Below are 26,082 nucleotides of genomic sequence, written 5' to 3'. Positions count from 1 at the left end.
AGGGAGCTGGGGCAGTGCCCAGCCCTGGAGGGATCCCAAAGCCGTGGGGCTGAGGTGCTGAGGCCGTGGGTCAGTGCTGGGCTGGGCAGGGTGAGGGCAGGGCTGGGGCTGCAGCAGCTTCAGGGCTTTGCCAACCAAAGTGATTCTGTGATTCTCAATTAGCAGCAATCAGGCCCCTTTGTGCCCTTCCCAAAGGTGTTCTTACTGCACTTGGGTAGACTTTTGGGAACTGTAATATCTCCTGCTTGCCCAGACTGAGCTTCCTCACAGCTGAGGGCAGCCAGCAGCACTCTCTGACTCTCCCTGACAGGAGGCTGCAGGGAGCTGGGGGTCGGGCTCTGCTCCCCAGGACACAAGGAAATGGGCTGGAGTTGCCCCAGGGGAGGTTGAGGCTGGAGCTGAGGCAGAACTGTTTCCCTGAGAGGGGTGTCAGCCCTGTGCCAGGCTGCCCAGGGAGCTGGGGCAGTGCCCAGTCCTGGAGGGATCCCAGAGCCATGGGGCTGAGGTGCTGAGGCCGTGGGTCAGTGCTGGGCTGGGCAGGGTGAGGGCAGGGCTGGGGCTGCAGCAGCTTCCAGGGCTTTTCAAACCAAAACAATTCAATGATTCTATGATTCTCTGCTGCTGCCACAGCACAGCAAACAGCCCTGACAGCACCCATCTGTGGAGCTCCCTAAGCCCAGCACCCCCTGAGCTCCTGAGTGAGTTTCCACACGCTGAGCATCGCTGCTTGTCCCACCACCAAGTCACCCTGACACAAGGCTACAGCAACATCATAGCCATTACAGCAGCCTGCCTTTGGTCCTCTCCTGTACCCCAGGGCACATGGTCCCTAGATTAAAGAGAAGGACCTTCTCCCAGAGCCCACAGGCAGCCAGCCCCTTCTGCCAGAGAACACAGCCGCAGGTATTGGGGGCTGCCGTAGGAGACAGAGTCTGCACTTCTGGCTTTCTCAGAAGCATTGTGTCATTCTCTTCCACTCCAACCACAGATGGAGCAGTCCTGGCTTCAGCACACTGCTGAAAGCATGCAGCTGCCTTTTTCATCCTGAGTAGGAAAGCAATTGTTAAGCATACAAGAGAGCTGCTTGTACCCTCGATGCTGTAATGTTGTCAAGCTGCAAGTGGATTTCTTCAGCTGGAGTTTGTACTTCTTGGCAAATGCTGGTGATTAAGCAGTTGTTTGGAGAGATTTTCATTTCTTTTCAGGGAGCAATTGTGCTGTTGAAGGGGCTCTTTCAGTTTGTATGATATGTGTCACTCTCCTGCTGTATACCTTCAATGTCTCCCATCAAACCTGGAGGTGGCCACCCCACAGTCATTTTGAATGCACCTCCACTGAGACATCAAATCAAATGTAGCAGATTCAGTGAGCCTCTTAAACTCTCACTCAGCTTTACAATGTGCCTTCCTGACCAGGGTAATTTGCTGAATCAGGGCAGAAGTGTCCCTTGTAGCCTTAGAGAGAATGTCCATGTGGGCACGGGGTCGGTCAGTCTGGCTTTTACAGAGGGATGGAGAGCCAGGCATGGGCAGAGACATGCATCACACCATCCTGGCAGCTAAACATTTCAAAGCCATTTTAGCCCTAGATGTGCTCCACACCTTCTGTTATATCACCTTTCTGCAGAAACATTCCAGATGAGGAAGGATGCAAAGGCTGCTGTGCAGTAGCATCCCTGAAAGACCTGGGAGCTCAGCCCTTTGGCAAACGGGCTCTGTAGCCCCCCAAAATCCAGGCAGAAGGCAGGAAGCAATGGCCATCAGCCAAGGCAGAATTTAGACTGGTGTAAGTGTTGTGCTGACAGCTTGTCTTTCCACACAGAACCCATCAGTTGTGCAGGTTCCTCCATTTCCCAAGTGCTCTTCTCTCACAGTGGCCAGCAGAGCGGGTGAGCCAGGCAGGGCAGCAGAGCTGCTGTTCCAGTCATCTGCATGGGATTGTTCAGCTGAACTACATGTCTGTTATTGAACACACCAACCTATTATACCATCATATTACACATCTGTATCTGACAGGGTCTTATTACTAACAAATATCTTACTGCAAAGCCTGGTGTGAGGCTTCTCTCTGAGGACAGAGATGAGAAACCCAGCCCACGTTCTGCTCAACAGCAAGATGCTCAGGCCAGTCTGGGTGTGGAGCTCTAGGGAGGGTTTTGAGGCACAGAGAACTGTGTTGATTTGGATGCCACCTTGGTTTCTGCCTGGCAGCAGGCCATTCTGTTCACACAATCATCTTGCAGACCTGGGAAGGACGCTGAGAGCTAGGTGACTGTCACACACGAGTGACGGTGATCATCTCACTGAATGAACTTTGACCTAAAAGATTCATTTTTCTAGATAAACCTCTCTGCCATTCAAGCAGAACAGATGTGGTGACAACATAAATGAGGCAGAGCAGGCTTAAAACCAGCAGGAAACAGGGGTGAAATCCACACTCCTCTAACCAGCTGGAAGAAGCTCTATGAACAACCCACCCAAGACCTCAGAAAAGGTCATGGGGACACCAACAATGCATCTCTCTGTTGGGATGGGTTTCACACATGGTGAGGCTCCAGCCAAAACATCCAATGTGGTTTCATGCTCAAGTTAGTAGCTTGGATGATCTGTTCTGTGCCTTTCTTGCAAGGGCTTGGTCACCTCTAAATGCCTTCCTGCCTTGCAAAAGCAGCAATCCACAGTCTAGGCTCTTCCCTTCTTCTCCCTCAGCTATTCACTGTTCTGCACTCAGAGCTGCTGCCAAGCTCTTGGCTGCCTGCTCCTACTCCTGCCATTGCTGCCCAGCTTTCCTGTAAGTGACTGGTGATACTGAAACACCAGAAATGAACATTAGCCCAGCAGCAAGGGACTGGGAATTATCTGTCAGCTTTGCATGCTCATACAAGATAGCTGATTGTTATTAGCAAATTAAAGTTACCCTAACTCAATAGTGAATGCAATTTAACAACATTAGGGGATTTTTTCTTCTTTATGAAACTGCAGGGAGAAAGAGAGGACAATGACATCCATGCAGCATCTTAGCACAGCCCAGGAGCTCAGCTCCCATCTCCATGGTGAGTACAGGACACCAGCACATGCACTGCTGCTCTGGTGCCAGGCATCTGCCTCAGCACTCTGCAGCTCCCAGAGCAAACACACAGTGGCAAGAAAAGTTCAGCACTGGTGAACATCAGGTCCCCAGAGCAAACCCTCCCTAAGATATAGCCATGGGGACATATGTCACCCAGCTGTGAGGCAGATGCTGTGTGCTCTTAGCTCTGAGATGCTCTGAAAAGCTGAGAAGCCAGGACAAGCTGTGGTGGCACATTTCTTCCCACACCTCTCAGCATTGCTTGCTTTATCATGGCTAATTTGTTTTCACTTCCCAAGTTGTGCTGCATTATCAGATCTCTAACAGGGCTATGCCCACTCCTCTTTGAAGACCCAGCTAGACTTTGGGGCCCTTCTCACATGCTGTGCTCCCAGGGAGCATTTCAGCTCATGCAATGCAGCATCAGAAAGTCTCAGTGAAAGCAGAGCACCCTTGTTTTCATGCTGCTGTTGTTAATGCCAAGCATGGCATCAGTCTCCTGGTCTGTTTTGCTGGAGCTGCTGTCTTTCAGTCCTGGTCCTGATACCCCACATTCAACTGGAGCAAACGAGTCCCTTGGACACAACAGGGAATGCAGTGTAAAGGAAAGAAGCCATATCAGGAAAGTGTTGTGTGATTCACAGTGGCAAAGCAAAACCTTTCCTTGTGCTTATTCTGCCTGTTAACATCATGTAAGAAAAGCACTCCAGCCACTTTCCACCCCTTTTCCTCTCTGCTCATGCTTTTGCTGGCTAAACAGTTTTGTTCCTCAATATGTTAATTGAGCATAAGGAATGCTGATACACACACACATACACAAAGAGTAACCATAGGAGCCTGAACCCACCATAAACCCCTGCAGCCCCCAGCCCCAAGACACACAGATTGGAAGCAAAGCCTCATTTATTCTCAGCCATCTCACCATCCAGAAATTATGGATTTGTGCTCCAGTGGACTGGCCTCAGGTCACTTCTAACAGACAGCAGACAACAGCACGTTGGGTGTATTGGGAGATAAGAGCAATTTCAGAGTCCCCAAGGCTCTGCCATTGCATTTACTGCTGCAGCAAAGTAGGTGTGACAGTCACACATTGGGAGAGCCAAGTGCATAATGTCATAGGAAACCACAGTCATGGGCAAATGCCAGCAAAGAGCCACTTCACTCCTTAACTTAAGCCTTAACTGGCAGGTTTAAGAGGTGCTTGAAAGTGGGGGAGCTCTGAGTCCAAGAAGCTCTCAAGCCAAGAAGAAACCCAAGTCACCAAGAAGAGGGAATTGTGCTTTATGTTATTTATTTCCCCCCTGCTTCCCTTGCATGTCCACCTGCACCCCTTCCCACCCTCCTGGACAGTTTTGCATGGGAAACCACCTCATGGTCCAGGCAGCCAGTGCTAGTCCCATCCAAACTCCTCCTGAGCAACACCCACCTCAACTCACAGTTGTGACTGCTGATGATCAATGGTTCAGTTTTATAGATGAATGCTCTCAAAGGCATATGTGAGCTCTCCAAACAATTGAGTTTAAGAGACTCTCTTCTGACCCTACAAGTCTCAACACATCCACCATCCCACCAACAAAACCATCCCTGGGTTGGGCTGGAAATGGAACAAGGATTACATCCAGATCTTTTGCTTCTGTATCTCTACAGGAATCAAGAGATTCAAAGTTCCACAGGGGAATGAAAAATACCAAGTGAATCACAAGATATTCTAAATTCAGTGAGAGCAAAGTTCTGGTTGGGATCCAATTTAGGGTAGATTTCCATTTTATTTGAACTGTTCATTGCTACTTACAAGCATATTAGATTAGGCCACAGTCTTGAAATACCCACTGGACACTAATATTTGTCAGTAGAAAATAGTAAAAACATGAAAATCTCTTGCCATTAAGATCAAAAGAGAGTGAGTGCACACTTTGACATTTCTCCTTTCCTGCAAGGAGTCTCTATTTTGCAAAGCAAATTCCACCATGTAGCTTTGAACTCCTGGAGAGAAAAGATAAAAGGTGAAAACCCAGCTCTTTGAAAGTCAACATCAAGACTTCTGACAACTCCAGATGAATCAGGTTTGACCCATGGTTTTCTGTAGGAGAACTGGGATCAAACACCACACTCCTCAGCTCCTTGGAAGCACATCATGCACCTCCACTGCAAGGGCTACAGCTCATAGAGGGGCAGAGACCAGCACAACCAGTGCTGGTTGTGTAACGACCAGAGCAAGGAACTCAAGCCCTTCCTAACCCACTGAGTATATAATGGAAATGCCCTCCAAGCTAACCTCAGCTACAGTGCTAGGTCCCACCTAGCTGCCTCATTGGAGGCTATCAGTGTGTCTCTTCTCTGGTTACAGGCTTTGTAATGAATGCTTCTGCTTGGCACAGTACAGGAATGGTTTAATCTGGGAACTCATGGGCAGCCACGAGACCTTTCAGGCTCTTCTCTCTCTGCAGAGCAGAGTGAACCTCCCATGGCAATCAGGGGAAAGGCAGGAGAGTGCTTCATGGTGCCTCCTTAAGGAGTTTTACACCTCCAAAGAGCCAACATTAGCCACAGATGAACCAGTGTCAGTCACAAACACTAACCATGTAAACAAGGCCATTTAAAATACCATTGTTTCATTGGGAAACTGGAGCTATGGGAAGATCAGGACTCAGACCCCAGGGCACAACAGCTTCTCTTGCTGAGCATCTGCATGATTGCCTCCCACCTCTCTATTTGTCCCCAGACTCTGCACCTTCCTTTGCCAAGAAGCTGGAGGTCATCAGTGGAAATGTTCTCCTCCCTCAGCAATGTTACCATCCCTAATCTCCAGTAGCCAGTGGTTCTTGCCAGACAGCTATGCTTAAAGCATGATAACAAGTGCAGCATGGCACTACTTGGCACATTAAAAGATTTTATGGGCACTAATGAATGAATTTACATTTATAAGATAGAGAATCTGATCACCAGTTACCATTTAGCACAGCAATGGCTCCCTCAGGCACAAGCAGAGTGGATGCAGCAGCCCTTGCTGTCTCACAGCACCCCTAGCCCCAGTGTAATGCTGCAGGTGAACTCCATCTGCTGCAGAAAGCACCGACCCTGAGCAAGAGCCCAGCACAGAGCCTGTCTCAGCACCAAACTAGGACACAGAATGATTGCATCAGCCCAGAGCAGGGCTGGTGCACACTGCTGAGAGGCACAGCTCCTGTTGCTGGACCACTCTGGGACCAAACTAGTCCCAGCTGCAGACAAAGAAGTCAGGTTTGCCACTCCAGGGCATGTTCTACTTGAGCAGCATTGCTGCCCACAGTGAGCTAGTTCTCTAGGTGGGTTTGTCCCTAATTTCACAGTCCAGAAGGTGCTCTGCTGATCTTCAGGGATCTCTGATCTGTGTGCACTGGCATTAGACTGAAAAATTGTTCACAGCACCAGACCAGGACACTGAGTCCTCCCTCACCCAGGAAAACTGTTCAGTGACTCTGTTTTAATGCATCCCCAGATCACACTGATACCTTGAATTGGCAGGAGGAAAGTGCACTCCATTTGCTGGAGAAAAGGTTCTTCCCTGTCCTCAGGGCACAGCAGCTGAATCACTTGTTACTCCTTGGACCTTTCTGAGTAGAGACAGGCCCCAGCTGACAAAACCTGCCGTTCTGAAGGGCCTGTTTGGAGCAGTTGCTCAGATGCTACTGTGCTGCTGATTCAGGAAGGAGTTTTCCCCAGCTTATTCTTCAAGCATTTCACCCAGTTGATGATTCAGTCTTTTTGCTTCAAGCATAAATCCCCTTCCAGACACTAGAAAGCTTTCATTGGCCCTAATTAAAATGAAACTCTGTGATTGTATAAACACTGGATCAGCAGGGAAACACTGGGCTGGGAGCTGTGAACTTGCATTCTCCCTGACTTCCTAATTCCTCATTTTATCCCAGGAGGAGTGAATGTTTGCAAGATAGATTACATACTGCAGAGCATCACCTTTCCTCCACATAGGAAGGCTGCCTCTGGACTACACATAAAGTCATCCCAGTCCTTTGGAAATGATGGAACAACACTTCACAGCAAAGCTCTTGTTCTGGAAAGACCTGAGCCAAACCAGCAAACCCAAGCCCAAGCTCCCTCTTTGCTGAACATCACTTTAGACAGAACTCTTCAGCTTGTCTGGTGCCACCACAGACCAACTTATTGGTCTCAAAGCTGCTCTCAGGACAGAGCAAACCCTCTCCCTTGGTTAAATTAATGGTACAGCTGGTCTTGCTCTGTGACTGACCCCAGCCAGCAGCACTGCAAACTACAAAGCCCAACTCTTCTGAACACCCAGCAACAAATGCAGCAGCAGGAAAAGAGGAGCAACAGTAAAGCCCTATTGATGCAGGGCAATCAATCAATAACCATTTTGCAGGAGGAAATGAATGGCCCTCTAAGGAAGCTGTCAGTAACCTCAGCTTCCCTGGAATGGGTCTTGCTCCTAGACTGCCTGGCATCGAGGGGATTTCAGTGCTAAGAATGGACCCTATGTGGGGCTGCCTGCTTAAACAGCAGGGAGTGAGAGGGTTTGCACAAGCAAGGCTCCAAACCCACACCTACCAACCCAACATGAGGCAGTGTGTGCACAAAGGGAGTTTAGTTAGTGGCAGAAAAAGCAGCAGTCTTTTTTTCTTACTAATGCTTCATCCCAGTTTGCATAGATGGCATCTTGCCTCTTGTGGTCCCACAGCCTTTTGCTAATCTTAATTAAGCAAAACACTGAAAGGGGGTTCCCAGGTCAGCTCTGGTGAGGACCCCACATCAGGGCAATGCTGGTCTCCTTGAGGGGATCAGACACTTGGGCTGGCAGGGAAATCAGCTCCACCACTGCAAAACCTTCCTGGCCAAAACCATTCTCCATAGCAGCACAGAACCCACATGGTGAATCAAAGCTCCCTGAACAAGTAAATAAGCTCTGACACTCACCCACTGTCTGAGCCTAAACGTTCTGCCCTCCACAAACCAGGAGGAGGACCCTGACACATCCCACTGTTCAAGTTACAGGTGCAAGAGGCAACCCATATCTTCCCATATCAACCCAGTATGGATCCAGCAGGGAACCAGCTGATTGAGGCAGCATCACTGTGGGGTTGCTGAACTGACTGGTGCTGGCCAGACAGCCCAGTTGCACTGCTGTTCCCTCTGACAACAGCATCCTCAAAACCCCACCACACTGGCTGTTCAGTCACTGCTGCAGCAGTTTGGGCTTTAACTTAGAGTAGGCACAGAAGAAACCAAGATAAAAGCCAAGCAGCCAGAAAACAGCAGATGACTGGAGCTGTGAAAAAGTTCAGGGATGCACAGAGTGGATCTTCTCCACCCACATCTTTTCTCAGCTACTAACCTGCAAAAGCACAGCCAGCTCCTCAGCAAACAGCTCAGCACAGGGATGGGGTGACCCAGCATGCAGGGCAGGACCGAGGGAGAGGGGGCAGAGATAGCTGCTGGCACTAGCTACAGGAACACTGTCTGCCAAGTGGTACAACACACACTACTCACCCTCCACCCAACAGAGACCCTCGTATCTGTCAGAGACATGAACCCAGCAAGCAGTAAAAGCTGCACTGGGGTCTCAGTCAAGGCTTGACATCATACAACAAATACTCAGCTGCATCTCATTCAGGCATCTGCTTCCAATTACATTAATGGGTATCTAGAATGATACTATCATAGTTTTCAACCCAACCCCCAAAAATCAATAGCCCAATAGTAAGCTCTGGTTTTTGCATGTGGTATAAAAGGCAGTTTGGGAGATGAACTAATATACCATGTATTGATTAATCAATTCCAGCCAAGATGCTAATGGGCTTCTCTTACAACAGTTGGCACTAGAAGGAAGGAGTGGGATTGTTGAATGAGAATGGGAGAAGCTGAGTGATGAAGTTTCAGGGCAAGGAGGATGCATGCAGTGGGGAAATGGACCCTTCCAAAGATCACTCTAAGTGGCAGAGACTTAGAAGAAATGGAGGAACTGAGCAACAAATGGACAAGGTAATAAATCAGAGATACTGGCTTCAAACACAGCAGAATTGTACCTTGTAATTTACTGTGGTTGATATTAATAATACTTTCCTGTTGCTACAGAAACCCTCCCAGGAAGGTCTGTGAAAGTGCCCAGCATGAGTCTAGAGTCTATAATGAAGCAGACTGAATGCTCTGTAGTCTTACCAGCCACTGACATGTTCTGGAGGCATTATTAATGCCTACCTTAGTTATTTTTTCTACCTTGGCATCTCTGGCTAGGACAGCATGGGGTAATTCAGATCATCTATGCACAGCTGCCAGACTGTCCTTCAGACAACAGAAAGAAGCAGCCAGTGTAGCCAACACACTGCTAATCATCACTGCTCACACTCTCTTCCCTGCACCTGTACTTGATAAAGTCCTGTACTACCCTAGAAAACTGGAAGCACATGCAGCTGAACCATCCTCCAGACCTGAACCACGGCATTTTATACCCATTAAGTATGTCAAGATCTGAGCAAATCACAAAGCTGAGGAGATAAACAGGTCCCTTACGGCTCTCAAAGAGCAGCTGTCAGCACTTTGCAAGGAAATATGATGCAGATGCTGGAAACCAGCTGAAGGGCTCTGTTCCCAGCCTGTTAGCAAGAGCTAGGTGTTTGCCTCAATTCAGGACACCTCAAAAGGGTAGGAATAAACTACAGGCACAAATGAGAGCTGAAAAGACAGCAGAGTCAATCACTGGTTGCTCTGCTCTTTCTAAGATTGAAAGCAGTAGAACTGACCAAAAAGCTTTGACCTGGGGTAACTGTGACAGTCGTGGTCCTGGCTGGCAGGAGGCACAGCCAGTGAAGAGCCCAAGGAGGAGGTTCAGCCTGGTGTATCTTCTCTCCAGGCACCAGAGCCATGCCCAGTGAGGGTCTGTAAAATCACACTGGAATTGCCAGAAGTAGTAGTAGATCTCAGTGCCAACATCCAGCTGATGCTGTTCATTGATGCAGATTACAAGTCTGATCACAAAAGCTAGGCTTAAGTCTAGAGAGGAAACCTCTAGGTACAATATACTGAGTCACTGGCTTTGCTACTCTATATTGTGTCATTTGCTAACTGATTTTCTATGGGACACCACAACAACATGCTCCCACTCACCCACCCATCCTACAGCAGAGCACACCAGCAACCTGGAGAGACACACACCAATTACACATGGCAACACCACACTGACACAAGACATAAGATTCTGTGAAGACATCATGGTGCAGGTAAGTGAGTCTGCAGCCTCAAACCCCCACAAGCCACCAAAGTGGCTCAAAGACTCTTGTAGGACCAGCAGAGCAACCCTTAAGAAAAGAGGAACAATCCTCCTAAAAACACCAGTGAGGTGCTAATCAAGAGGGGAAAACTGCATAAACTATATTGCTTTTTCCAGAACCACCTTTTCCAAATGAATGCACTGTGTACTGGCCCCCCAGGAGTCCCAAAGCCCCCCAGGAATCCCACAGCCCCCCAGCAGACTCACGTTGTAGAGGATGTCTGTCCATCCCTCCATGGTGATGCACTGGAAGACGGTGAGCACAGCAAAGAGGATATTGTCAAAGTTGGTGATGCCATAGTTGGGCCCTTGCCAGTACTCCCTGCAGGTGGTCCCACTCTCACACTGCCTGGCAGGAGGCTCCTCTCCACAAGGAAAATCTCCCACTTCATCACCTGCAGAGAACAACAGTGGGGAGAAAAGTTACTGACTGATGCCAGCCAAGCAGCTGGTGCTGCTGCATCCCCCTTGCACCACTGTCATTTACATTAGAAGCCTCCTTGTGCCACTCTGGGCATGTAAAAAACATTACACCCACATAACCATACAGTGCTATGTTAGGGGACTTTAGTGGCAGAGTGGAGCAGAGCCACCCTTGAAGTGCCTGTAGTTTATAGTTTGCCCCAGTGTTTAGCCATGTCATGTAAGAGAAACACCATAACAACAGTGTGGTAAAAGCAAAGGGTGGGGAATGGCACATCCCAAACATTGTGAGCCAAGGACACACTCTCATGCAGCACAGCCAAGTGCTAGATATTACACCATAACATTAAAGCAAAAGAGCAGCTTCTTCACCAGTGGCTTTAAGCAAGAGCTGCTTGTGCATAGCCTCCAAAAAAGTCCAGATAAAGAGGTTAGACCATAGTTACATGAGGAGGCTTCATCACAAAGCAGGACCACCACAGCAGCCTGTGAGGTGGACTAAGATCTCCAGCCCATCTCTAAGCTTCATATTTCTGCCCCAAAGGGCAGTGCTGTGGAGTGTAGCTACACACAGCAGGGAAAGCACCCAGCTCTCAAGTTGTCTATAACAGGGCAATTCTCTGCTGAGTTTCATTTCAGACCCAGAGAAGGATGAGGAGGACGAGTCTGTCATGGTCAAGGACCAGGGCTGACCAGCATCTTCCAGGTCAGTGGTGAAATCCAAAGTGCTGCAACCCTCCAGAGACATTACAAGGACCAACACAGAGCAGTCAGGAATGCTAAAGTGCTGGATTTTTAAAGCAAATAAATATAGCAAGTCATATTCCTGCTCACACAGAGATGCAACTGGGAAACATTAAAGGGTTTTAAAAGTGCCACGTTATGGTAATGGAGCAGCAAACTGCACCAAATCAAATTCACCAGGGGGAAAACAAGATCAGCACTAACAATAATTAGGAATAATCATTCCATAGAGCAAAGGCTGCAGGAGGAAAACAAAACTGGCACTGTGGCTCCAGGATGCATCTACGTGTGTATGTGTGCGTGACGCGCTTTCCTGTTGACTCAACACCTCAATGCAGGGCATCTCTCTCCAGCTCCCATATGGGTCACCACAGGCTCTCACAAGGGCTCAGTGACACAAGCACAAAGCAAATACCAAATCTGGCTCCTCCACACCGTTTGTGAGCCTGCCTTAAAAGAGAGCCCAGCTTTATCTCTGCTGGGCCTTTTGTTGCCAGGTGATGCTCTGAAAATGCCATGTGTGTCTGCAACAAAGGGCTGGGGGGATTTTTTTTGCCTCTTTAAAACAGGAGACCAGATAAAAGGGAAGCTGCAAGGAAAAATGGGAAAGAAATGTGATGCTTCTCTCTCTGGGAGCAGCTTCAGGGTAACTTGGGTTGGGTCAGCTGCTGTGGAGGGTGGCTGCTTAGAAATAACCCCGTGTCAGCAGAAGAGGCCACTGCAGAGGATGCAGGGAGAAGAAGTCAGACAGCCACTGGAACATGAACTGCTGGTAATTTTTACCCATTTTTCATCAAAATAGAGAAATGCTTCCACTAGCTCAAAGCAGTCTGCCAGGCTGAGTGGCAAAAGCTTTGAATAGAACCCTTCTGCCATATTTTGGTCCCCAGCAACACTCTTTGTTGCGGTTCATGACTTGACCTAGCCAGGGCTCCTGGACTAGCAGGGCTGTGCCAACATTTGCTGTTGACACCTCTGCTCAGTTCCCCTGACAAGGCACTGAAGTTACAGCTGACACCTCCCACGTGGCTCCTGATCCCAGGAGTTTGCTCACTTTGGGGATTTGGAAGAGAAACAAGCGTGAGCAGCTCTTCCTCCCCCTCCAGTCTGCTCCCCTCTCACAGAGGCATCTCTGTAATGGGGTTCACATTTCCACCCTCCAGCCGGCCTCTGGAGCCCGTGGCATCAAGCAGGGGGTTGTTAATGCACCTCTGAGGAGATGATGAGCACTTAGGCTGTAACAGGCTGAGCTTTGCAGGACGCTGCCGCTCGCTCCCCGGGGGCTGCAGAGCCGGGAAGCCGCCTCCCCCCGCTCTGCCCTTCCAGAAACACCACCAGCCACTTCCCTGGCATCGATCTGAGCTGACAACCAGCTCCTCAGCCCTTGAGGAAAGCTGAGGCTGGGCCCTGCAAGCACAGGCGCCGGCCCACACTGCCCAAAGCAGCTGGGGAGGGGTGAGGGGTGAGGGGTGAGGGGTGAGCCTGGCCCCAGCGACATCCCAGGTGCTGAGATCCACACACACACACACACACATACACCAGTTTCTCAGCTGCACTCCCAGTTCCTAGCTGGGAGCCACCCAGCAAGCAGGAGTCACTAACACATGGCATTACCCATGGCAGGATTCTGTTCTCAGCCCCAGGCGTGGCACAGAGAGGTCTCAGCCAGCACTGCTGGCAGAGGGCTGGCTGCCCACAGCAACAAACACCTCTGGGGTTTATCTTTTACCTTTTACATTAACTAGTTCCTGAAGGGAGAGGAAAAAACTCCCAACTTAGCCCCTGGGCTGAAGTCAGCCTTTAGCAAGAGAGCCCCAGGGCTCTGCCTGCAGCCATCACCTGTGAATCAGAGTCACAGCATGGTGGGGGCTGGAAGGGACCTTTAGAGCTCATCCAGCCCAACCCCCTGCTAAAGCTGGTTCCCCTAAATCAGGTCACACAGGGATGTGTCCAGGTGGGTTTGAAAACCTCCCAAGGAGCCTCCACACCCTCCCTGGGCAGCCTGGGCCAGGGCTCCCTCAGCTCAGCACTGAAATAGCTTTTCCTTATGTTTAAATGGAGCTTTGTGTTGCAGTTGCATTCCATCACCCCTTGTCCTGTCACTGGATACAACAGAAACAAGTGCTGCCCCAACCTCCTGACACCCACCAGTGAGATATTTGTGACTATTAATGAGCTCCCCCCTCATTCTCCTCCAGACTGAGGGATGCAATAAAATCACCCACTTTGGCTGCAGTTTAACAGACCTGAAAATGCAAAGCTGCTGCTGACTGCCTCCTGCCTGCCCTCTCACCTCACTGCTGCTGCCTCCACACCTGCACTGTCCCCCTGCTGCTGTTTCTCACTGCTGCAGCAGCCCCACAGACCCTGCAGCGGGGCTGATGCCTGTTCTGCTTGGCCTGAACACACACCCCCTCCCCTCCTGCATAAAAAAAGCTTTCCCTCTCTTACAGATCCAGCCCAAAAATTCATTTCTTATTGTCACAACACCTGACTGTCCTTCCCAAGCTGTGGTGTGCTCTTCTAATGCTGCATAGGAACACAAGCAAGAGAACAAGCTCTCCCTGCTCCTGCAGAGCTCTGTGCACAGCGAATGCATGGAGCTGCCTCCACGCTGCTCTTGGAAAGCACTCTGAAGGATGCCCAGAGATTTGGCAGGGATGTTGTTTTATTACCATCTGAATGCATGTAAATAAATCAATATTAAGACCTATTAGTGATAATCACTGAAAATACAAGATTGTGTTTTAAGGACAGTCAATTGTACCTTAAATTGCAATCTTTTGGTGAGCAGAGTAATATTTCCTCTGTGCACAGCCCAGATGCCCAGCACACATCAGTGCTGCTAGCAAGGGGTATGAAGAAATTACATGGGGAAAAAAATAGTGTGGGGTTTTTGTTGTGTTTGGTTTTTATTCCTAGATTGGAGTGAGTGCTGAGCCATGGACAAGCAGCTGGCCTTGACACAGCAGCTGGCCCCAGCTGAGGGATGCTGAGCATCACGCCTCTCCACTTCCATCTTGGGGATTCAGAGGCAGGGATTTACTCTGCTGTACCCAATTTCCCTTGTCCTCCTCTATTTGAAGGACATTTTTATCTTCCTTCCATCAAAGGGCTCCTTGCCTTCCATCTGTTGTCCTTTGCTGTTGTTTTGGTCATTCCCAGTCTTTCCAATCTTCCTATTTCACACCAAAGTTTTCTCGTGTCCATGCAACTTGCCTCAGAAACCTTGCAAGGAAATGCAGCTTCCAGCAGCTGCTCATGGAGCTAAACCCAATAAAAATGGAATCACAGACCAACACATCCAAAAAACAGTAAGTAACAAATCCCTTCAGCAAACTGGAACAACATGAATTTGGTTTTGCACTTTGACTACAAAAAGATCCTCCCATGAGAGAAGGCCCTAAACACCTTTGTCTCACTCTTGTGTAGAGTAAGAGCAATCCACTAGCCTCAGGAGTGCTCCAGTGGTGTGTCAGAGAGAGAAGAACCATCCCAGCACATGTAGGGTGAGCACAAAGGTCTGTTTAGGTGGGTAAAAAGGAAGAGAAAGCAGTGAATGTGGCAGAGGGAAAAGGCAAAGCTAGGTGAAATCAGGACAGAAAGCATGGTGATGAGATGGAGCAGCCTGGAAGCGTGGTGAGGACGTGGAGGGAGGCTCACCTGTCTCGTTGGAGAAGCAGGTCTTGTGAAACTTGCCCATGTAAAACTCCAGCCCGATGATGGCAAACATCACGATGGCGAAGAAGAGGAGCAGCCCGATCTGCAGCAAGGGCACCATCGCCTTCATGATGGACTTGAGGACAACCTGCAAGCCTGTGGGGACAAGGCAAAACACGTCATCAGTGAGGGAAGGAAAACAAGGGCTTGGGGTGGGGAAAAGGCAGGGGAAAGGGGCTGTCTAAGGGGAAGTTTAGCATTGGCAATACCAAGCAGTGCTGCTCTTCCCTGGGTGCTGTAACAAAAGGTTGCCTCAGCTGTAATGCACTCAATCAGGAGAGTTCTCTTCTTCTGACCCCTTTTCTTCAGATCACAGATTCAAAAAGATCTCTTCAGCACCAGAGACACATAGAGGACTTTTCCTAAGCTGGTGGAGTCCCAAGACTCAGCCTGGAGCTGGACCAGGTCCTTAAGGCAGCTCCTGCAGCAGCGTGGGCACTGCTGTGGTACCCCCTGTGCCAGGGAGCGCCCGCAGCACCGAGCTGCCTCTCCCTCCATGACACACAGAATGGCTGCTGAGCCTATCACTCCCTGCTCCTGGGCAAACAAAGCTCTGTCTCCAGGGCTCTCCATCCACAGCTTTTTCACTAACACTAGAAGCCATTTTCAGTTAAAGCCAGGGGAGATGAGGCCAGAGGGGCTGGCGAGATGGACGTGTCAGCGTCACACACACACAACAAAAACCCTTCAGCGGTAAGCAGCAGCTGAAGGCCACCTTGGTGGCCTCTCCTAAGGTATGGAGAAGGATCATCATTGTCTTGCCACCCTGTGCAGCACTGCTGAGGTCAACACAAGTGCATGCAGGAGGAGAAAAAAGGATGAAGATCTGCTGGATGGGAAAAACACCGAGAGTGTGGAAGAGCAGCAGTTGTCATGCTCCAGTATGAATGTGTCTCAAGGCTGTACATTTACTACAGGAGAAAAGACAGCTCACAGCTTTCCCAGTATCACCAAAGACATGAGAGCAAATAACATGGGAAAAAACACAACACATCACTGGTGGGAGATAACATCCTCCTGGGGGGAAATTAGGATCCACACTAGGACAGGGACAACCCTGAGGGGGCATCTTACTTCTCTGACAACCTTTGACTGTCACTACCACAGCACCCTTCTTGCAAAGGCAAGCAGTCCGTGAGAAACATCCAGCAGCATCTCCCTGTTAGAGATGCCATTGAGAACTGACACCTCTCTGAGCCTAGCCAAGTGTCTCTCCTGTGTGGGGATTCAGATTCAAGCCCTGCCCATCAAAGGATGCTGCTTTCAGGAAATTTTGGTGCTGTTCTTGCCAAGTGTAACCCCTTGCTGGATTTCTACAGCACCAACATTTCTGTCCTGAAGCAGCCAGGGAGGTGGCAGAGCAGTGGTTCCCTTTCACTGGCTCTTGCTGGAGGGAAAATTCTCTGTTCCACTGATTGTGGACCTGAAATCCACTCCTGACAGCGATCCTTCACTAGGCATCAAAGCAGCTGGTGAACAGTGGCAAACAGAAAGGCAGTGAGCAACTGTGAGGAGACTTCTGGGATGGTTTCAGGGCACTGGCAAGTCATGCTGCAGCTCCTCATTGGAGCATTCAGACCCTTCCCAATAGCATGTAAGAGATACCAAGTTGCTCACTGAGTAGACAAGACCAAGTCCTGTCTGCTCGTCCCCTCCATTTCCCCTCTCATTAAAGGGGTAAAATCTCCAGTAGAAGATGCTCAGCTGTTAAAAACTGCCATAGGATTGAAGCTCGGGCCTGGAAGCCTGAAAGCTGTTAGAATTTGGGTCTCAGGTCTGCATAGCTCAGAGAATCAATTCAACCCCAAAGGCAAAGGAGTCCTAGGACAAATGCCTGCTGCTGCCCTGCAAGCCTGTGAGCGCAGCGCTGAAATCAGCTGGCTGGACCCCAACCGGGATGGCAGAAAATCACATCCCAGCAAGGGCAGGAGCCTCAGACCAAGGAGGAGGGGCAAAAACATAGCTCAAGAAAGCACATAACACTCCAAAAGTCACAGAGCACCTTGGGCTGTGAAGGTGACATTATCATGACACTCACTTGGGATTCCCGACACGAGCTTCAGGGGCCGGAGCACTCGGACGGCTCGCAGGGTCCGCAGGTCAAAATCAGTCCCAGCCGTTGCTAGAATCCTAATTGCAAACAGGGAGAGAGGAGAGGGGGGGAAAGTTGAGATTAAATGCAAATCCCTCTTTCCAAAGCATGGAAAACCAGCTAATATTCAGGCTGCTTTAAACTTCAGCCTCGTGATCACATCGCAGCTCGTGTGCGCTGAAACCCATCGATCCGCACGTTCCTCCAGAGCTGCTCAGCTCTGCTCAGACCATCAGATCTGCACCACCTGCCTGCTCATGAGGCCCATTTACACACAGGGAGCAGGCCTGGCTCTAGCCCTTAAAGAGGAGCACCCTGTGCTTACAGGAAAGCATACACCAGTTTCTAGGAGGAGACGGTGAGAGGGGAAAGAAATCCTTCAGTTATGCCAGAAATCACCTGTCAGAGCTTCTCCATGTAATAAACTGAGGAATCCCTCAAGTACTGAGGGCTGCTGTTTCCTAATCTTTCTAGTTTCTAGTTATACAGTTGACCATGTGTGTGCAAAAGTCATTTTTCCTCAGAGCACCTGATTTGAGGATATCCAGAGAGGGAGGAACATTTCCTCTGATATGCTGCAGTAAGCCTGGAAAGAAATGCAGCCCCCAGGCCAGAATGATCCTTCAAGTGCTCTGCCCAGCAAAGGAAACCACTTCACTGCTTTAGGGTGCAGCAAAGGAAGAAATATCATCACAGTGTTGACAAGGCACAATGATGCAAACTCCTTAAGAAGGCTCCCCATGGCTCACAGCCCCAGAGAGAGCATGGCAAAACTGATCATTAATTATTGCATTTCTGATCACAGACTCACAGCATGGTGGGGTTGGAAGGGAGCTTTAGAGCTCATCCAGCCCAACCCCCTGCAGAAGCAGCTCCCACCTACATCAGCTCACACAGGAACGCATCTTATGATGCTTCAACAAAAACATTCAACCAAAACATTCTGGATTGGAGAGAAGGCCCCATCTAACACAAGCCAACCACACAGTTCAGAGCAAAAATCCTCTCACCAGCTCCCCATTGTCTGCTGCATTTCAAGTGATGACAAGCAATTGCCATCACCTTTTGCTGGGTTTGTCCCCAGACTGTTTTACCAAGGTGGAAGTGGCAGAGCAACAGCCCACCAGTGGGGTCTGTGTGCCCCCAAATACTTGGTATTCAGTGTACAAGATCATAGAATGGTAGGGGTTGGAAGGGGCCTTTAGAGGTCATCTGATCCCTACTTTGTTACCCACAAGAGCTGCCCATGGGTCCCAGCCTTCACCACACTCCAACGCTTTCCCAACCCTTCCCCAAGAGCTACAGCAGCAAGAGGGACTTGCAAACCTGGCTGAAAAGTGGAGTTCCAGGGCTGCCACAGGCCACAGGCAGGGCTGGAAGAAGGCTGCCAGACTTGGGCACTGAATCCCAGGTCCCAGGAGTGGGAATTAAGCCCCCAGACTCAGCAAGTGGCTTATGCTGGAGCACAGAGATGCTCTGAGAGGTGTGGAGCACCCACAGTGTGCACTCATGGTTTATCCACAGCTGCCCAGGAGCCCTTTGGCTCAGTCCCTGGGAACTGCTGAGCATTCAGCAAAGTGACCAGCTGCCACCAAAAATACCCACCAGAAAAAGCAGGGGTTTTCATCAGAATGAGACACAGAGCAGTAGTGTGTCGTGTGTACTCTGCAGAACACCTGGCAACCTCAGCAGCAGAGAAGGGGCTGTGTGGGGAGCACTCGCAGCACAGCCACACTCAGAGGAAAACCCTGCCCCTGACATGGTGACTGACTTAGCACTGGGCCAGGGGAGAGCAGGATCAGCATTGCTGTGCAGAAAGGGCCAGACTCCATCAGCAGGAGGTGCTGGAGATCAGGAAAAAAGCATGCTGAGATGTTGGATGGCAAGAGAGGCAGCAGCAAGCCAGGACCTGAGGAGCAGGGGATCTATTCTGCAGGACACCTGTTCCTACAAGTTCATGACCAGAACATTCACATTACATCAGCTTTATTGATGCAGTTTGAGCACAAGCAACAGGAGACAATTCAAACCAAGACCCATCCCATGCAGGGTCTTCTCATTTCATCTTCTGCACCCATGCCAATGATTTCATTCCTCCTCTCCCTTCCTTCCACTCTCACAACTCAATTGCTCACATGTAAACCTCTGCTGTCTGGGAACAGAACACACACAAGACAAAAGATAATCTTAAACATCCACCTTGGATGTTGCTACTAACAGCACAATTAGTCTCCAGTGAGCTAGGACGGATTGGTGCTGTCATCTGACAGAGCCCTGGCTCCTGGTACAAGCTGGGAAGGGAGGTGCTTGATACACTCATTGGTTTTGTTTCTAAATCCAAAGAGAAGATGAGAGTGAATAGGGGACACCATCAACTAGTCCCATGTTGCCAGTAAATGTTCCAGTGGCTGGAGGTCTTCATTCCAGTCTTGCCTTCCTATTAGGCTTGATGCTAAAAACAGCCAGCTCAAACTCTGGCAACACCCCTTCCTCCCCCAGTGTCCATCACCAGCACTGCCATCCCCCAGCTAACCTACACAGGGCACCGTGCAGCCCAGCACTTCCCTGGCTGGAGAGCTGCTCTGTGGCTCATATCAAATCACAGTCACATTGTGATAACCATCCATGCCCGTGCAGCCAACTGTCACTGCTACATCTGCCATGAATCAGCTGCTCTTGGCAAACAACACAACCCTGGCCAGATTTTGCCTAGAGAGAAAAAACCCCACACAGCTGCATCCTAAACAAAGCTACTTTTGGTGGAGGAAACACAAGAGCAAAGGGATGAGGTGATAGCTCTAAAAACCCACATTTGAGCCTTGCTAGTAAATGAGGCAGGTGCTGAGAAAAGCCAGGCAGGCATCCATCCTGGTTCCTGCACCAGTGGAAGGGGGGAGGGCTGGATGCTGCAGCCTCCTCATGCTGTGTGCTCACAGCCCTGCAGCCCCAGGCAGCCTGTCCAAGGAGTGGACCAGGGAAGTGTTTTGGGCTCAGCATCCATCCCAGGAGCTCTGGCACGTGGAATCCTGCTGCTCCAATGGACTCACTGGCAGAAAGCTGGTGCCCAGCAACTGTGAGGAAAGAGCAGAGCAACAGTTTTTGGCAGCTGGAGCCCAGCAAAGCAGCTGGTTGGGGGAAAGCCATGCCAGGGTGGAAATGATGCCTTCTCTCCCTACAAAACCAAAGCTCATTTACAGCTGCTCAGCAGTCCATTCCCTTAAAGTGTTCACAAACTGTTCCCCTAAACTGTCCACTTCATCCTGTGAAAGACCCCATCCAGGGAAACACCTCAATTAACTTTGTGGCACTTGACTGAGTGTGGTTTTTCCTGGTTTCCTTTTTCCCTGTGCTCCAGCTGAAAGCTCACAGAGCCACAGTGAGCTGGGACAGAACAAGTTGGAAATCATCACTAAAAACAAGAGAAACAGAGAGATCAAAGGAGCTGCCTGACAAGCACATCCTGACAGCCCTGCCCGAGCATCCCTGCTGCACCACTGACAGCTCACAGCAAAGCACAGGTGAGGGACAAGTCAGTGCCAGCAGAAATCAGCTGTGAAAGCTGAACCAAATCATAGCAAAAGAGGAGATGGGAGGTGATAATCCCACAAAGAAGGATAACTGAGTTGATCTGCAGCCCTTTTTGTATCTTAACCGGTTGGACAGAGACACTGAGCTTTGATGGGCTGAGGTTGTTGTCTTTGGGAGCCCTTCAGCTGTTCAAGTGTAACAAAATCTTGTCAAATAAGTTTCTCCAAGTGATTTGCCTTTTTATGAGCAGGATGGCCAACCATCAAACCTTTCCTACTCATATTATTCCTCTCTCTCATTAATAGTTACAGATGTCTCACTGGTGGGTGTCAGGAGCTTGGGGCAGCACTTGTTTCTGTTGTCTCAGGGCCAGGACAAAGGGTGATGGGATGAAGCTGCAACACAAACAGTTCCATTTAAACACCAGGAGCAAGTCCTTTGGTGCTGAGCTGAGGGAGCCCTGGCCCAGGCTGCCCAGGGAGGGGCTGGAGGCTCCTGCTCAGGAGGTTTCCAACCCCACCTGGACACGTTCCTGTGCCCCCTGAGCCAGGGGAACCTGCTGTAGCAGGGGCTGGGGCTGGAGCAGCTCTGCAGGGCTCTTCCAGCCCCACCATTCCATGCTATGCTGCTGTGGAGGATCTGGGCACACATCCAGCAGTGCTCAGGGCCACTACACTGCTTCCTTACTTCCATGAGAACTTGGTTAAATGCTGCTTTCTCTGTCACCACCTCCACTAACAAGCTCTGAATGATATCTGCTCCCAGAGACAGGGGCCAAAGTTGTGCTAAATGCTTGATAACTTTTGTTCTAGCAAAGCCTGGAATAAATGATAAAAGCAGCTTATTCCTTTGGGTATAAAAGAAAGCAAAGAATGAAGGGAAAGTTCCTTTCCTAAACATTATGCTAGCATAAATAATTAGCAATCCATCTCTTAAAGTACCTCAGAGCTCAGGATTTCTGTGCACTGGTTCAGCAAGACACACACTGCCATACAATGATGCACTTTGCAGAGCCTCCTGGTAAGGAAACTCCTCACTGAAGCCCTGATCAAAGAAAACAGCTCAAAACTCCTTCCAGCTTAGCCCCAGAGCTCTAGATCCTGAGGACTGCAGCGGGGAAAAGCAAACCCTGCTCCTCAGGATCATCCCAACCTTGTTCTGCTCCTACCTTAATGGCCTCTGTGTGGATTTATTTCAGGTTTCCCAGAGGATCTCTTGGGGAGCAGGTGACAGAGGTGACAAATGGAAACACAAGAGAGATCCTGAGTGAAAGCCAAAGATAGATCAAAAAATACAGGGGTTTCTCCATGCCTCTGCTTAAAGGATAAAGCACACCTTGGGCCCAGCCTCAGCCAAGAGCAACCAGCGAGGCCACACTCAACACACATCTGCAGGTGATGGAGGGTGTTTTGTCCCCCTGTACTCAGCACTGCTGAGGCTGCAACCGAGCCCAGTACAAGAAGGACATTGAGGTGCTGAGTGTGTCCAGAGATGGGCAACGAAGCTGGGGAAGGGGCTGAAGAAGAGGTGTGATGGGGAGCAGCTGAGGGAATGGGGGTGTTGAGCCTGGAGAAGAGGCTGAGGGCAGCCAGCAGCACTCTCTGACACTCCCTGGCAGGAGGCTGCAGGGAGCTGGGGGTCGGGCTCTGCTCCCCAGTGATGAATGACAGGACAAGGGGAAACAGCCTCAGGTTGCCCCAGGGGAGGTTGAGGCTGGAGCTGAGGCAGAACTGTTTCCCTGAGAGGGGTGTGAGCCCTGTGCCAGGCTGCCCAGGGAGCTGGGGCAGTGCCCAGCCCTGGAGGGATCCCAAAGCCGTGGGGCTGAGGTGCTGAGGGGTCAGTGCTGGGCTGGGCAGGGTGAGGGCAGGGCTGGGGCTCAATGACCTTCAAGGTCTTTTCCAGCTATAATGATTCTGTGATTCTATGCTCAGTGTCCATAAATCCCAAGAGAGGTGGCAGGAGATGTGCAGGACAGAACTGGAAGCAGCTGCAAGTCCAGCAGCTTCAGCCTGTCTGCTTGTGAGCAGATAACACACAGCTACAGCAAGCAGCAGCACGATTAGTAACTGTGAAAGATGAACACCTCCAAGGGCATCTTGCCACTGGACAAGGCTGGTGCCAGGGCAGGTTCTGCTAGAGGAGGAATTGCAACAAATTGTTGGCATTTTTAATGTAACTTTGCTATTTATTCTCAAAGTAACTGGAAACTGTCATTTTTTTCCAAGACTTTATCCTAAGCCCCTGTTCCTAAGAACATCATCTCTCTGCAGCAGGGTTAGGACAACTAAATGCCCACCACAAAGCTTCCCTCAAAGAAAAGAGATAGACCTAGCCAGCAGTACAGCAGCTGTCTCAGGAGAAGAAATAGCAACCATCACTTCTTCATCACTTCACCCTCACCTAATACAGATGCTGTGGCAGCATCAGCCCAGGATCTCTGACAGAAGCAACAGCACAGAAAACTCTTCCCTGTGAGGAAAGGCTGTGGGACCTGGGGCTGGTCAGCCTGGAGAGAAGGCTGATGGGGGAGCTCAGTAATAGTCACAAATATCTCACTGGTGGGTGTCAGGAGCTTGGGGCAGCACTTCTTTTCTGTTGCATCCAGTGGCAGGACAAGGGGTGATGGACAAAAGCTGGAACACAACAAGTTCCACATAGACCCAAGGAGAAAGTCCTTTGGTGCTGAGGTGAGGGAGCCCTGGCACAGGCTGCCCAGGGAGGGTGTGGAGGCTCCTTCCTTGGAGGGCTTCACACCCCACCTGGACACGTTCCTGTGCCCCCTGATCTAGGTGGAACTGCTTTAGGTTGGGCTGGATGATCTCTGCAGGTCCCTTCCAACCCCCACCATGCTGGGATTGGATGATCCTGTGATTCCCAGAGTTTGGGCACTGACTTTTAACAGGCCCCAAGTGACCCCAGGGAATGGAAACCAAGCAAAAAATATCTTCATAAATATTGAGTGGCCAGTTTGAAGATGTTTCTCCCACCTACAGACAGTCCATGGGCTGCCCACTGCCTCCAGCTGTGCTACCTGCCAGCTGGGACCATCACCCACCCGCTCCTTCCCAAATCCTGGGGGGTGCAGAAGGTGCCTCAGCCCCTCAGGAGCTGTCACTGTGACCAGAATCAATTCATGGCAGTTAATGACTCAAGGGGAGAACTTGCAAAGTCCTTCTGGTCCCACACCATTGTGGGGACACCTGGGAGTTGTACAGGAAACGTTATGTGGAAAGAAAGAATTCTTCTGAAATTGGGGGTTTTAAGGAAAAGATTCATTCCCCTCAAAAAGAGGCTGATAAAAATCATCTTTGTAGCTGGGCTTTGCAACTGCTCTTCTGCCTTTGTTAGCAGATCATGAAAAATTTACAAAAAGATGTATTCTTCACTCCTTTCCCCCCCTGTCCCCTGCAGACCCCTCAGGCTGCTCTGCCTGCTGCTTTCCTCAGTGCCTGCAGCATTTTAACCCCAAACCAGCACTGAGCTGACAAGTCTTTCCAGGATCAGCAACACCAGCAGCAAACTAACCAGTGCAGGTCAGCTCCTGGCCTCACCATGCATGTCCCAGCCTTGAATTGATGGGTTTTATTTAGAAACATCAACTTTTCCTGTGTCCTGCACAGCAGCCAGGAACCATCTCCCTGGCCAGAAGAGGCTGGGATGAGTGGAGGTGGGCACCAAGACAGAGCTTGCTATCAGAGAAGTCATTGCCCAGGAGAAGGTCTGGTTGGAGGAGGGTGCAAGCTCTGTCTGCACAAAGTGAGCCCCAGTGGAGTCACAGGGAGGAGCTGCAGGAGGAAAGCAGCCAGTCAGGATGGATTAGGGAAGGGGAACAAAGCATAGAGTATGATTGGAGCCATTGTAAGAAGAAACATTAGGTCCTCACAGCTCTGACCTCCAAGGACTACCAAAGCATCAACTGCAGCCAGCACCATGCAGAAGGAGGTGCCAGGGTCTGTGGCAACAGAGCATCACTTGCCCCTGTTTCCACATATGCAGCAACAGACAATGAAGTCTTGGCAGCAGACAAAGCCAATGGGCAAGATGCACAGGGAGAAATCACACCAGTTGCACACACCAACAACTGTAAAAGCATGCAGTGAGTGTTAGCAGTGACACCTCAGAATCACCTTCTTCCCTCCAGAGCTTCACTCAGCACAGCAAGCCCAGCTTGCTGCTACACTGCAGTGATGTGGCTGTCGGTCCCACTCCCTTGTCCTCCCAGACACAGCACACATCTGCATGCACATGGTGACTAGAGCAGCTGGAAAGATGCCTCTCTTCACTCAGTTGGATTTCATGGTGTGTGAGCTTTATCTTGACCACCAAAGACAGAGAGCTGACATCAGGGCTGGGCTGATAACTCCATGTGACATGCTAATTGCACCATTTCATTTACAGCATTACCAGGTTCATGGTTGGCTCCATCACTCCCTGCTGCTGACTTCCCCATGTCCCTCCCACATCAAAGGGCCCAGCTTGCCAGCTCTCTGCCTCTCCTTTGGCTAAACCAACACCAAGCCTAAGCATCCAAGTAGACACCTACATATTGCATCTAAGCTACTTCTGCCCTTCAAAGCACATCTACAACACCGTGTACCAGGTCCCAGCCTTTTCAACACCAGCCTATGCAGAGCAACTCAGGTTGATCCCCTTGCTCAGGTAAACACATTGTCCAAAACTGACTTTATCCATCAAAACAGCCTTGCTATGGTAAAGGACAAACTTCTCTTTAGCTGTGGTGTGAAGGGAACAGAGGGCAGAATAAAATCCACCACCAAACCAACGGTATTCAACAGCACAGCACAGGGTTGCTTTGCTTCAGAGGCACAAACACCCAACTGATTCCTTGGTCTCACACCAATCTGGTACATTTCTGAGCCTTTTGTAGCCAGTGTCAAAATTGCCACCAGCCTTCAGCATTGCCCAAGCACAAACTCCCTCCTCCTCTTTTCCTGAGTCCTGGGAGGAGACACAGTAAAATGAGAGCAGAATCCCCTCCCCAAACCACCTGCAACCTACTTTCCTGGCTGTCATTCTCCAGGGAGAAGACAAGGCAGAGGAGCATCTGTAGACACACACTCCTCTGCTAGAGTGGGACACACAGCAACCAAACAGCCTGTGCCACTTGGACAAAGCCAATGAGGCTTTGCAGAGAGCTGAGGGCTGAGGGCTTGGCTGCTGCCCAGGGTGAAGAAAGATATTCTGATTATGAGGCAATTGCTCAAAT

At 50.1% G+C, this 26,082-nt stretch overlaps 1 protein-coding gene across 1 annotated transcript in view; it reads right to left on the bottom strand.

Moving 5' to 3' along the window:
- The window catches only part of CACNA1B (calcium voltage-gated channel subunit alpha1 B), a 324,587-nt gene that overhangs the window by 191,024 nt on the left and 107,481 nt on the right, over nucleotides 1-26,082 (bottom strand). Inside the window, exons 4-6 of the mRNA XM_062011331.1 lie at nucleotides 17,274-17,365; nucleotides 15,179-15,331; nucleotides 10,556-10,743 (exon numbers count right to left, since the gene is read on the bottom strand). Of these exons, the coding sequence (XP_061867315.1) occupies nucleotides 10,556-10,743; nucleotides 15,179-15,331; nucleotides 17,274-17,365 (433 nt within the window). The remainder of the gene's footprint in view (nucleotides 1-10,555; nucleotides 10,744-15,178; nucleotides 15,332-17,273; nucleotides 17,366-26,082) is intronic.

The sequence above is a fragment of the Colius striatus genome, chromosome 19 (genome assembly GCF_028858725.1).
Source record: "Colius striatus isolate bColStr4 chromosome 19, bColStr4.1.hap1, whole genome shotgun sequence".
Lineage (NCBI taxonomy): Eukaryota > Metazoa > Chordata > Aves > Coliiformes > Coliidae > Colius > Colius striatus.
Note: the sequence above shows the minus strand (reverse complement) of the source record. Positions and strands in the feature narration are given on the sequence as shown.